The sequence below is a fragment of the Scardinius erythrophthalmus genome, assembly GCF_964197995.2.
Source record: "Scardinius erythrophthalmus genome assembly, chromosome: 5".
NCBI classification, from domain to species: Eukaryota; Metazoa; Chordata; class Actinopteri; order Cypriniformes; family Leuciscidae; genus Scardinius; species Scardinius erythrophthalmus.
This window is the reverse complement of record NC_138225.1, coordinates 27,649,527-27,662,563: the sequence shown is the minus strand read 5'-3', so window position 1 is coordinate 27,662,563 and position 13,037 is coordinate 27,649,527. Positions and strand designations below refer to the sequence as shown.

At 36.9% G+C, this 13,037-nt stretch overlaps 2 protein-coding genes across 2 annotated transcripts in view; one reads left to right on the top strand and one right to left on the bottom strand.

Moving 5' to 3' along the window:
- cds1 (CDP-diacylglycerol synthase (phosphatidate cytidylyltransferase) 1) overlaps positions 1-4,656 on the top strand; it is a 32,356-nt gene extending 27,700 nt beyond the window's left edge. Inside the window, exons 11-13 of the mRNA XM_081366354.1 lie at positions 172-291; positions 407-510; positions 2,401-4,656. Coding sequence (XP_081222480.1) covers positions 172-291; positions 407-510; positions 2,401-2,536 — 360 coding nt within the window. The 3' untranslated portion in view covers positions 2,537-4,656. The remainder of the gene's footprint in view (positions 1-171; positions 292-406; positions 511-2,400) is intronic.
- On the bottom strand, positions 4,500-10,722 carry tmem175 (transmembrane protein 175). Its single transcript, XM_081366353.1, has 10 exons — positions 10,415-10,722; positions 10,174-10,212; positions 9,752-9,849; positions 9,609-9,660; positions 9,463-9,498; positions 9,212-9,295; positions 8,935-9,099; positions 8,736-8,817; positions 7,369-7,504; positions 4,500-6,490 (listed from the first exon to the last, which is right to left on the bottom strand). The coding sequence occupies exons 1-10, from the start codon at positions 10,613-10,615 to the stop codon at positions 5,821-5,823; spliced, it is 1,563 nt and encodes a 520-aa protein (XP_081222479.1). The 5' UTR covers positions 10,616-10,722; the 3' UTR covers positions 4,500-5,820.
- Positions 10,723-13,037: the final 2,315 nt, after the last annotated feature.

Below are 13,037 nucleotides of genomic sequence, written 5' to 3'. Positions count from 1 at the left end.
CTGGACAGGGCAAAACTTCATACTGTAACAGTTAATAAAGCTCTGCTTATTGCATAATATTTGGGAGGGGTTGATTTATTCCTGAATCCTTTGAAGTGATAAATAAACATGAATGTTACAAAATGATTGTACTGTATTGGCTGATGATCTACATCTTTCTTGTGTCTGCAGAAAACGGTGAACCTTTACCCATTTCAGATCCACAGTATTGCACTCTCTTCGTTCGCCTCTCTGATCGGACCATTTGGTGGATTCTTTGCCAGTGGCTTCAAGCGAGCTTTCAAGATCAAAGTTAGTTCACGTTCAGCCGAAGTCACACATAAACCCTTGAATTTGTGTCTTTACACAGTCTTTACCTACTTGGAGTGACCGCTACAATGTGAGCTTGTGCTTTTTCATTTTGTAGGACTTTGCGGACACCATTCCTGGTCATGGTGGAATTATGGATCGTTTTGACTGTCAGTATCTGATGGCAACGTTCGTTCATGTTTACATAGCAAGTTTTATCAGGTGAGGAAGTCAGGTGACCTCTTAACTCATTTGGTTATAATTTATTATTTCGAAACAATGTTACCTATACAAATCCATAAAATAAATTAAACTGAAAGTTTGACAAATAAAAATAATTTAATTAAACACAGGGTCCAAAATCAACAGACCAAGTGCCAAATGTGTGTAAACTTTGGCTTTATCCAATAAATAAAATAGATTTACTCATCAGTGGGCTGTTACTTTTATAATTACTTTCATCATAATACAATGGTTGAATCAAGCTATACAAGATAGTCTGATCCCTCCTGATTTAAGTGACACAAGCAATTCAAATCAAAGAAATACAAAACGTCCATCGAACCATCTGTCGAGACTCTTCAGTTAAATAATCCCATTGTCAATAAGACAAATATATGTGACCTGCTCCATCAATTTTAGCACATTGTGAGTTTTATGCACTAATTATTAAAGAATAGTCTAATCCAAAATTTACATTATCTTGTCTTGGCATTGGTTTGTGGTAGAAATTATGTATAAACAAACAAAAAAGAATATTATTAAATATTTATATTATTTTATTATACTGTGCAGCTTAGTTTTGTATATTTAGCAAAAATATTATCTACTTTATTACATATTTATTTATTTTTAGTTCTGTTTTTTATTACACCATTAATTCACACTGTGGGACGGGGAAATGTTGGAGCAGGTCACATAAATACCAAGTTCTGTCATGAAACTCTAGATGGGTCCAGGCTTGATGGGTCCTTAATGCAAACTGATGACATTTACGTCGTTTACTACTTGGCACAAGCTGATTGGTTCCTGTCGCATCTGCAGCTAGACTTGCTGCTCAACATTTAAAGGGGTCCTATTATGCCATTTTACGAAGTCTTGATTTTGTTTTTGGGGTGTACTAGAATGTTTTCATGCTCGATTGTACAAAAAAACGCTTTATTTTAAACATTTTACATTATTAGAGCACCTCTCTCCCTAGTCTGTCTCAAACGTGCCATCTAAGTCCTGTTTCGATGAAGACCCTCCTTCTGAAATATGAAATGTGCTGTGATTGGTTAGCTGGCCCAGTGTGTTGTGATTGGCAGCGCTTAGCGCGTGTTCTGGAAATCTCCCGCCCCTCCATAACTGCAAGTTCTGCTCTAGTGTAAATATTAAGGATGGCGTCACTCAATTTCAAACCAATTCGAGCTCGATTCAGACCCTGACAATGTTAACGAACGAAAGGATCATGCAGAACTGAATTTCATGTACAGACTTTGCAAGCATGGATTTCACAGGACATTTCAGAGTAGTTTTTAGTCATTTTTATACATTATAGATACAATGTTATCCACCATTTAATTGTGATATTTGTCGGAAAACTAAGGTAATACAAACAGTATGGTTCATTTTCCTGAGGAGCGGTGAACCGTCTTACAGAAGCGAGAGCTTACAAAAGCTACAGATATAAGCTGTATTCCATAAAATGAGCAGCTCACAGATAAATGTTGGGGTTACATTACAATGCTCAGGAACAGCGGATTATTTAAATGATTAACATTGTGACTTCATAAGATCCGGAAAAATCCCTGTATTTGGTCTGTTGCAGCAGCAATAATCTACAACAGAAATAGTCAACTGCTGCAATATCAGCAGCAGAAGATCTATTCCGCTAAGACCAAATACATATATAACATTGTCATATCCATTACCATGCTAAAAATCCTCTGAAAGTTATCATGATAAAGATATCTGTCATTTTTTTTAAAGAACCAAAATGTAGATGTTTTCACTTCTGATATTTTGCAAATGTAACACTATTGTTGTTTAGCATTTTGATTTAGATATCAGCACTGAAATGTAATGAAGCATGTTTGACACTATTTTGATGGTCGTTGTTCTCTTCCCCAGGGGGCCGAATCCCAGTAAGGTCTTACAGCAGTTGCTCGTCCTGCAACCAGAACAGCAACTCAGCATCTTCAACACGCTGCGCAATCACTTGCGAGAAAGGGGCATGCTGCCCCCTGCTGTGGAGGAAGCCCAATGACGGACAACTCCTCCACAGCAGACAAAAACAGTTCATGTCCTGTTGAACTCTGCAAACATTCACTCATGACTGTGATCACAAGAGCACACTCCCAACCGACCGCAGGAGCTCCCGTACAATAAGAGAGTGTGACGTCTGCTGCAAACTAAACTCTCACTATTAACCCATTACAGACTTAACCACAAGAGGGCGACACGGTTCTCTTGACCTGAGTCACTGTTTGGGAAATCAACATCAGAGGTCTTCCAATCAACAAACATGCAAAACAAAAGATCCAAGCACATGGTAAGTGAACGTATAGCACTACAAGAAAAGCGCTTCAGCGGAGTGACATCATTGTTCTGATTTTGATAGCGGCTGTGGCCTGATATATGAGTGTATGATTTGCTTTGCGAATGCAATAACTCATGGTGGTGACTTTAGGTGAGATGCCATTATTCTCATAGTTAACATTTAAATGAGCTTGATTTATAACAGGGGTCCTAAACTTAAAGCATTGGAAAACAGTGAGTCTAAAACCGCAGCATGTCCGTAAGTCCTACTGTTACTGCTTTTTCCATTCCACATTACTGAGGGTGTTTGTGTGAGTGCTAGAGTAACTCACTTGTGTGTGTACATATCATCATATGTATTATTGTACATATATATGATATACTAGATCAAATATAGTGAGAGATTATACATTTACTACAATAATATATAAGGCTTAACATATTCTATATTATAGTAAGTAAGTTATGAAAATGATATGCAAGAAGACCTCGACTTGTCTTCCAATCCAGCATGGCTAAACTTCTCTATGGGTGGAGAATAACTTGAACGGGTTGTTTTTGGGGGAGAAACTGCCTTTTTGAGAAGGCGATCTACTGTTCCCCTAAGTGACCATTCGTTTTAGTTGCACTGTATCTACATGAGTCGAAAGATTCACTTTGAACTGTTTTCAATTAGCTTTTCAGGTTTTAATATCAAAAAGCACTGGTGCTTTTTTGAGCAGATATCCAATATCTGGAGGAAAAAAAAAATTAAATGTGCTTAAATTTACAGAAAATGGTAAGTTGTTTATATGCTTTTTGTTTTTAATTTGTTTTTACAATATCTTCCCTGCAATATTGTTTTTAGCTGCTCTTGTTTTTATAAACCTGAATTTTCATGTTAATTTAATTAAGTGAAATCTTTCAGAATTCTTTACCAAACAAATGTGTACCAAAGCACTGTCAATTATGCTGTGAAAAAAAAACTTAAATATAACACAATGATTAACATTTGTCAAATACTACAACCTAACAAAAACAAACAATAAATTCCTGTAACAATTAATAAACCAACTGAATAAATTGGGTATTTATAGTAGTTAAAGGCACTTAAAAGAACAATTAACATTACTCTTGGTTATTGTAACTTTCTTTCAGGCTTTAATTTAAAAATTCAGATCCAACAAAAGGATTTGTAAAAAAAATAAAAATAAAAAAAAAATGCAATGCCCTAATTGCACATCATGGACTCAGTAGTGTTGTTTTGGACCAGTTGTGTGTATTGCAAAGCCCCCCAAATAAATATATATATAATTATTATTATGACTATGATTATGACCCCTTACCTTATTCATTCCTGTCTGCAATAGGTTTACATGTTTCTTTCGTTCACATCTGCTATCCTGTAGACATTTTAAAGTCGTGTGAGAATGTTGTGTTTATAGAAATATGAATCCTATCAGACCAAACAGAGAAAGGTGACTATAGCTTATTTTGTGGATGTCACAATTGTATTAGAATTTTAGTTTTTGAGAGCTGCTGTACAATTTATCATGTTACCAATATATAATATTGTGCAAGCTTATCCTGTTCAGAAGCTTAGCAGAAAATTGGTTTCAAATTACTTATCACGGTTTGTGTTATTTGTTGTTTTAAAAAATGGGAACCTTTATTTATGTCTGTTTTGATTTTCTGTTTTTTTTTTTTTTTTTTATATAAATCTAAGTTTTCAGTAATAGATATTTACCAGAAGACAAAGTAACAAATAATGGGCAATGCTGGGAAAAAGTAAGAATTATTATTATATTACTGTTACTATTATTATTGCAATGCTACCCACTTGGTGAATAAACTTAACTTTTGACCTACTCTCACTGTGGTCACATTTATTACATGATTTCAGTTTTCCACCACAAGTACAGTATTTCTGCAAGCAGCAATTGAGTGTATATTCTCAAAATTGTATCTTTGTTTGTTGATATTCCCAAAACCAAAGCAGACTGTTAATGTGAAGAAAAGTAGAATAATCAACAACAACCACTTGAAATAGCAATTGAAATGTTGGACAAGTGCATTTTACATTTAACATCTTGCAGTCAGTAGGCTATGTTAACATTTAGATGAAATACAAACCAAAAGTAATCTCAAACACCACAAACAAACAAACAAAAACATCTTATAATGGCTTATACATCTTGATTTTCATGATCTCAACCTGTTCCATCCAGATCAGACTGTAAAGTGCAACGGCGACATCATTATTTAATCTAAGGTGCATCACTGGTTTCATTGCCACACAAAATGAACAGAAGATTTTTTTAGAGCATTGCAAAACACTGACAGTGCATTCACCTCAACCTAATGCATGATGTTTATGCAGCTGTATGAACGATCTCTGCCACCAGAACCAGCTGAGACCTGAATCACAGCTCCATTAAAATAGGAAGCCACCTAAAAAAAACAACGCAAATCTACTCTTCTCCCAACTCCAGCTCTTTATATATGATCATATTAGCATTGCAAGAAGTTAAGTACAAAAGTCAAAATAATTAATAAATAAAAAATAAAATAGGAATTCTAAAACCAACCTAACTTATCCTGGTCTTAAAAACTCGGTAGTTCTTTTTGTAGATCTTACTGTTTGAATTAAGTGAAAACCTTTAGGTAACTTAATTCACATTCAAATATGAACAAAAAACAAAGACAATGTTTTAGCATGCTAATAAAAACTGTAAGATGCTGAAAAACTTTAGTGCATTTCTGTAAGGAGAAAACAAATCTCTTCCGCCCTCCGCTGACCACTGTTACGACATTGAAGACTCATCGTGATGAAGACCAAGCGCTTATCACACTTCATCAATCACTTCCACTGTCTATTACACTAAATAACTGGAGAGATCTGACCCATACGGATGCCTTCTACAGCACAAAGCTGTCAGTTGCAGCATTAATAATTATAAACAATGGCACTGGAAAGCTAGCCTAACCTTGATCTTAGGTCAAACATCGAGATGTTTTCTTTTTCTCCGTTCACTAAGTCAGTACATCAGTAACAGGCAACCGTAAGTCCTCTTCCTCTACTGGAACGCTGTCCAAATCATTCCTTGCAGAACAGAAGAGCCATCTGAGTAGCGCCAGCGCCACACGGACCAGAAGCCTCAGTAACAGAAAAGCGAACGGTACACCTATCTCCATCATGTGAAAGATGGGCGCGCTGAAGCGGCTCAGGATGCAGGTGAGGAAGAATGTCCCGAGGGCCACGCAGGGGTAGAGCGAGAGCTTGGCCAGCATGAAGGTGTGGTCTCGACCGCCGTAGCGCACGTACGGGTGCAGCGTCTCGCGCTCCGTGAAAAGCGCCACCACCCACATCGCTAGCTGGAACAGACCTGCGAAGAAGATGATGACGCAGCTGATCTGCACGGCCTCCAGCTCATTGCGGGAGCCTCTGGGAAACTCGTGCGTGAGCTGGTAGGCGAGGGGAAGGCCGCCCACACAGGCCAGGGAGAACGTGTTGAAGAGGCCCATGAGGCGCGTGGCCTTGGTCACGTGCAGGAAGAGAGAGTGATGAACGAACCAAAGCAGCCCGACGGTGGCGTAGGAACCGAAGTAGGCCAGGTACTCGGGGCCGTACTCCTGAAGCGCAGCAATGAGGCTGTTGTTAAACTGCTTCTTCACCACAGACGGATCAGGCACGTTGCCTTCACTGTGTAAACAGACAGTTTATTAAGCTCTCAAATCTACTTAGACATTAAAGGGATAGTTCACCCAGTAATGACAATTCTGTCAGTAATTCCTCACCCGTAAGAATTTTTTTGATGATATCTGAGAGTTTTTTGTCCTTCCATTGACAGCTACAAAACAACCACTTTGACGCTTCAAAAAGTTAATAAAGAGATCGAAAACTAATCCATATGAATTGAGTGGTTTAGTCCAAATTTTCTGAAGAGACACAATCTCTTTATATGATGAACAGATTGAATTTAGGCTTTTATTCACATATAAAAATGCATCAAACTCAAACATCAGTTGTAGTAAACGGAAGCTCAAGCATGTTCACTTGATGTGCAAGAACCAATGAGAGGTTCATTCTTGTGTTACGCAGCACGTTTGAGCTTCTGCAAGAGGTTTGGGTTGAGCATCTGTTTATGTTCGCTGATCAATGTTTATATGTGAATAAAAGCCTACATTCAATCTGTTCATCATATAAAGAGATCATGTCTCTTCAGAAAATTTGGACTAAACCACTCAATTCATATGGATTCGTTTTATGATCTCTTTATGAACTTTTTGAAGCGTCTAAGTGTCAATTGCGTAGCCGCCAATGGAAGGACATAAATCTCTCAGATTTCATCAAAAATATCTTAATTTGTGTTCCAAAGATAAAAGAATGTCTTGCGGGTTTGGAACGACATGAGGGTGAGGAATTAATGACAGAATTATTTTTTTTAGTCACAAAGCTTTGTGCCAACTTTGATGCTGTTACACAACTAGTAGCCTGTCCAATAGAGCAATGACAGAGCCAATGCTGCTGACTACATCGCAAACTGTCAAATTACCTTTGGAGGATAGTAAAATACAAACCAAATGTCTAAGATGAGCAGTGTGGCTACGATTGCATACACCCCATCACTGAACGCCTCCACTCGCTCTTTACTCAAAGGTTCACTGGGCTGATACGTGTAGAAGAGCATTGAATCTGGACTGTCTTCCACCTGACCTGAGTTGAGAAAACATGATACAATGCAGATTACAATTACATAACCTTTCAAAAGTTTGGGATCAGTAAGATTTTTTAAAAAGAAATTAAAGGGATATTTCACCGCTGGAAAGATGAACGTGTATTTAAATTGGGTAATTTATGTAGTAGAAATGTGAAATTATTTAGAAGTTGGTGCCTTCTAGACTGAGAAAAGCCAGAAAATTTATTTTTGGCTCATGCGGATGAAAGACAACAACTCCCAGAATGCACTTCGCTGCCCTACGAGGCCACTCCCAAGCCATGCCTACCGGTCACAGAGGGCGGTATCGGAAGAAATGATACAACTAGGCTACTAGTTGACTTGAAACTGAAAAGACGCCGTTTTATCGTGAGATCCCACCCCCTACGGACGGGTTGAAAACATGCGGAACGAGCTCCTACTACTGGCTGTAGTCTCTAGCCTAAAATGATGATTTTTACATCATCAGAGTTTTTTTTTTTTCAGACACACAATACAGAAATCTCTCGTCTCAGGGGGACATGAGGGAGGGAAGCACGGTCATTCGAAATACTACCGGGTTTCTACTGATACAAAGCTTAATGCTAATCGGTGAAGTATCCCTTTAATCATTTTATTTAGGATGCATTATATATTGACCAAAAGTGACAGTAGACATTTATAATGTTACAAAAGATTATATTTAAAATAAAAGCAATTCTTTTGAACTTTCTGTTTATCAAAGTATCCTGAAAAAATGCATCATGGTTCCCACATAAATATTAAGCAGCACAACTGTTTTTAACATTTAAAAAAATGCTTTTAGAGCAGCAAATCAGCATATTAGACTGATTTCTGAAGGATCATGTGACACTGAAGACTGGAGTGATGATGCTGAAAATTCAGCTTTACCATCACAGGAATAAATTACATTTTAAAATCTATTAACGTAGAAAAACGTTGCTTTAAATTGTAATAATATTTCACAATAATACTGTTTTTTTTTGTCTTTTTTTTTTTTTAAATGAATACAGCCTTGGTGAGGATTAGAGACTTACAGTAAAGGAACTTAAATGAACAAAATTAACATTACTCTTGGTTATCGTAACTTTTTTCCGGCTATTTTCTTTCAGAAAACACTGAACCAACCCCAAACATTTGAACAGTAGTGTATGTAGTAAAACAATGACAACAAAACACCTATCCAATGTAAGAATAAGAGAGTGAAGTGTCGTGACATTTTGATCTCACCACCAATGGTTTTATTCCGGATCCATTTTAAACACTCCGAGATGTAGGGCAGGAATATGACAATAGCCAAAATGACGTAGGACTACCAAGGGAAAAATATATAAATAAAAAGAATTAATTCTACTGTTTATATATAAATTGTTTCAAGGTAAAAAAGGTAACTTATAAGTAAATGTTATATATAGATAAATTTACATACCAATTGGAAGAAGATAACTGAAAATATGCTGGCGAACAGGCACATGATCGGAACCTTCATGATGACTTTGAGGATGTGCTGCTTGTAATAAGCCTGATTTTCAGACATTTGGATCTGGTCATTGAGGAGGAAAGGATGGCTGAATCCATACAAGACAATCAAGCACTATGGACGGAGACACACACAAGAACACATGACAGTAAAAAACCAAACAGTGTTCAAAATAATGGAGATGGCGTCATCTCAAAGAATCTTATGCTGGTAATGTCGTTCTCACCTGAATTAAACCGATCACCATGACACAAGCACAGAAGAGGAGGATGCCAAGAATATAATTAGGGAACATTGCCATGAGAGAGAACTATGAGAAGATAATGAATAAAGTAAACATTAAAAAAAACAATCATGAACAGGCAGAGACATCACTTTATTTCCCTTAGAAAATATAAAAGGAGGCAAAAGGGAAGTACAAAGTCATCAAATTGTGCTGAACTAAGAAATCTTTCAAACATGAGTGGTATGACTCACTGTGTATGGTAGAAAGGTTATAAGCATCATACATGCCTGAAATAGAATAGAAATGAGATGTTGAAAAGTTATTAAACTCTTTCAAAATGAATATGCAGCTACTTTACATTTAAAGTTTAGGCAATACTTTTTTTGTGTGTTCTCACCAGGTTCAGCAGTGCAAGTGTGTCATCAATGCGTTCAATGACTTGAAACAACCTGAAGACAAATACTTAAATGAAATCTCTATGCAAACGAGCAGTTACATGATGTTATTACTTGATAGACTGTAGCGCTTGAATGCTCTCACCGGATATGTGCAGCCCAAGCAACAGTGACAATCAAAAAAGTCATCAAGTAGACAGCAATCTTGGTGGTGAGCAAAGACTGAATACTCTGTTTCAGTTCCTGAACATAGAGCGATCATATCAGTTAGGAGATAAACATACAACAGATTGTTTATTTTGCATTTTGTCTTAAAGGAACAGCTCACCCTAAAATGATTTATACACCCTCATGTAGATCTAAACCCATTTGACTTACTTTCTTCTCTTGAACATACATGTTCAAGACAATAACTTTGCTCCACAAAAGAAATAAAGTCAGACCAACATGAGGGTTTGTAAATGCTAACTGAATTTTCTTTTTTTTGGGGGGGGGGGGGGGGGGCGGGGGGGCGGGGGGGGGGTAACTGTCACTTGAAGGCAATATTATTATAACATGTTGTTTTACCTCATTATCCTGAAATTTAGTATGTGAAACAGGCAGTATCTGTGAATACAAACATTTATGACACGTTTAGGGCGTTTTTTCCATGCATATGTTTTATAAACCAATGATTTTAAGGGATCAAAGAGAACAGGCGAGTTACAGAAAATGTCATATACGATCTAAATGTGCATTCAAGACATTAAATTCAAGTCCCATGTTTTTGGTCTGCAGCATCAGCAGGCTCTCTGTGAGTTCCCCTCACCATGACAGTAGCGATGATGGAGATGAGCGCATCACTGTAGGCGAGCAGGCGGTGTGAGGACTGCGTGCTGCTGTGTCCCTCCTTCTCCGACGACGACAAGCTCTCCAGGAAGGAATTCGAGTGATTCCTCGGTTTCCGTCTCTTCTCCATTTCCTCGTCATCGTGGTGCTCGATTATTTCGCTTTCATCGTTTTCCCCCATGACCGCGGCGGTGTGTGGTGTCACTGCCTGGACGGTGCAGGCATGAAGCCACAGTACATTTGTTTGCAAACACCGACGATTCGATATCAGCTGACCGGAAGTTAGCGCTGTCTGTTTCGTGAACGAGTCGTTTATTTGAGTCGGATCTTTTTAATGAATCTATTGAACTGGTTCACAAATCCGGACTGAACATTTTGTTAATGTATTGTATAGGACGGTCTGAGTGGTATTTTTCGTGATATTCAGAGAACCGATGTATTTGGAGTGAACCTAGGATTTGACTGACTGGAAAAATATATTCGGTTGGGTTACTTTACTTCAGATTAGCCAATTAATATAACTTCTAGTATTTGTTTTATGTAAATATTACGTAATTATATTTATTTTCTAAATAGTATGCTTTTATTAGCTAAATATGGGGGTGAAACAAACTGAACTTGAAATGTATGTAAAAGCGCCAATGAATCGTTTTTGAAGCAATTCTTTGAGTCGGACCTCAAAATGAATCTGGCGAATGAATCAAACAAAGAACAGCTGCCCGGGAGACTCTCGACTTCAATCCAGGGGCCGGTTTAGGTGGCTAGCCATGTATGTTTCAGTTTAGTTTGCGCCAACCCTGGGTGTTATGGAACTATGAAAGTGGTTTGGCTTTTAGCAGTGTTTATCGCCAACTTATGCTCCACGGCTGACCTGGTCCGGGGCAGGTTATGATCCAGCTAGGTAAGAGGTTCCAAACCGAACTCAAAGGATAAAGTCACTCCACCTGTTTCTACTCCAAATTAAAGGTCACTACATAGCAAGTGATTTTTAAAGACAAAATCGTCTGGCTTTTAGTAGGCCTATAATGCTTATTTCGAATAATAATTTTGTATGATTTAGATATTATTTAGGCCTATGTAATTATTATACCGTATAATAATTACATAGGCCTAATACCCTTAATCGATCACGCATGTACAATTTTAGTTCTTCAATGAAATCAGTTTAAATGAATAAATATATAAAGGTAATATGAATACGTTTTAGAATCAATAGATAAAGCAATAAAATGACTATATGAGCTTAAATGTTCAATTCTTTCTATACCTTTATAGAATCTTTATCAACTTTATAATATCTTTATCAACTGTAAACTAACTTAACAACTTTTACTTGCACTGATATATAGTAGTAAGACTTTTTCTTGTCGTTAGTCTTGTAGTTACTTTCATAGACAGCTATTTTCTTCTTGCTGTGTAAATTTGTTTAAATTCTTAATAGTTTAATACTTTTATTTAATAAGTGAATTGCCTTGCTTCTCTCGCGAGAAATTAATCGCAGTTTTACTATTTCTCAGCACGTGATTGGCTGTTAGCTACTGACGTCACACCTAAACTCATAAACTCAGGATCAAAGCCTGAGTTGACAGAGAAAGTTGATGATCAGCGTCATGGTACCAACAAAGCCTGGTTTGGTTTTGTCCTTGACAATCCCTCCTGATTATTCAATCCTGCAACCCTGAGTTTGTTCAACTACCATCATGGTATAGGGCCCCAGCTCTGTTTCACACAGGTATATACATTATATTAAGCCTGTAAGTTTTTTATTTATTATTTATTATTCATTACATGATTAAATATTTATGTAAAGGGAATATTAATAAGTACGGTATTGTAGTGACGCAATATTATGGAAGCTTTCCCCCACAGAATAAAACATTTTTAAAAAGATCATTTTATCTCACAACATCTCGCAATTCTGACTCTTTTTTTTCTCAGAAGTCCGACTTTTTTCTCAGCATTTAGTTTATATCTTGCAATTTTGACTTTATATCTCACAATTCTGAGATAAAAAGTAGGAATTGCGAGATGTAAACTCGCAATTGCAAGAAAAAAGTCAGAATTGTGAGATTAACCCTTTCATGCATGAATTATGATAACCTCAGTCAAGATTTTTTTCCTATGTGTTTTTACTGCTCTTAGGGCATGAAAAACAAGATTTGATTTTTAGTTTATTTTTTTACAAATTTTTCAAAGAGATCTTCAGATGTCCACTTGAGTGGACAGCATGCGGTTATGGTTTAAACTGAAGATATACTGTATTAAATATAAGGCAATAATCAAACAGATAAAGTATGTGAATTTAACAAACTAATCAATACAATTATATCAAATCATGTGAAAACTATAAAATATATACAAAAAATATAAATGCAAAATATTGCAAAGGCTTCATACAACTTCATACAAGTTGCACTTCGCGTATCTTTGACATCAGAACATGAGGACGTGATTCCATCAGAATTTTCTACAGTCTGTCAAGGTACAACTGTGGAAACCACTCAGATGCTCCCTCCAGTGCACCAGAGTATGGATATTTACCCTTATTAGCTGATAATTCTGATTATGTTCAAGATGGACATGCACATTTCTATCATAGCCCT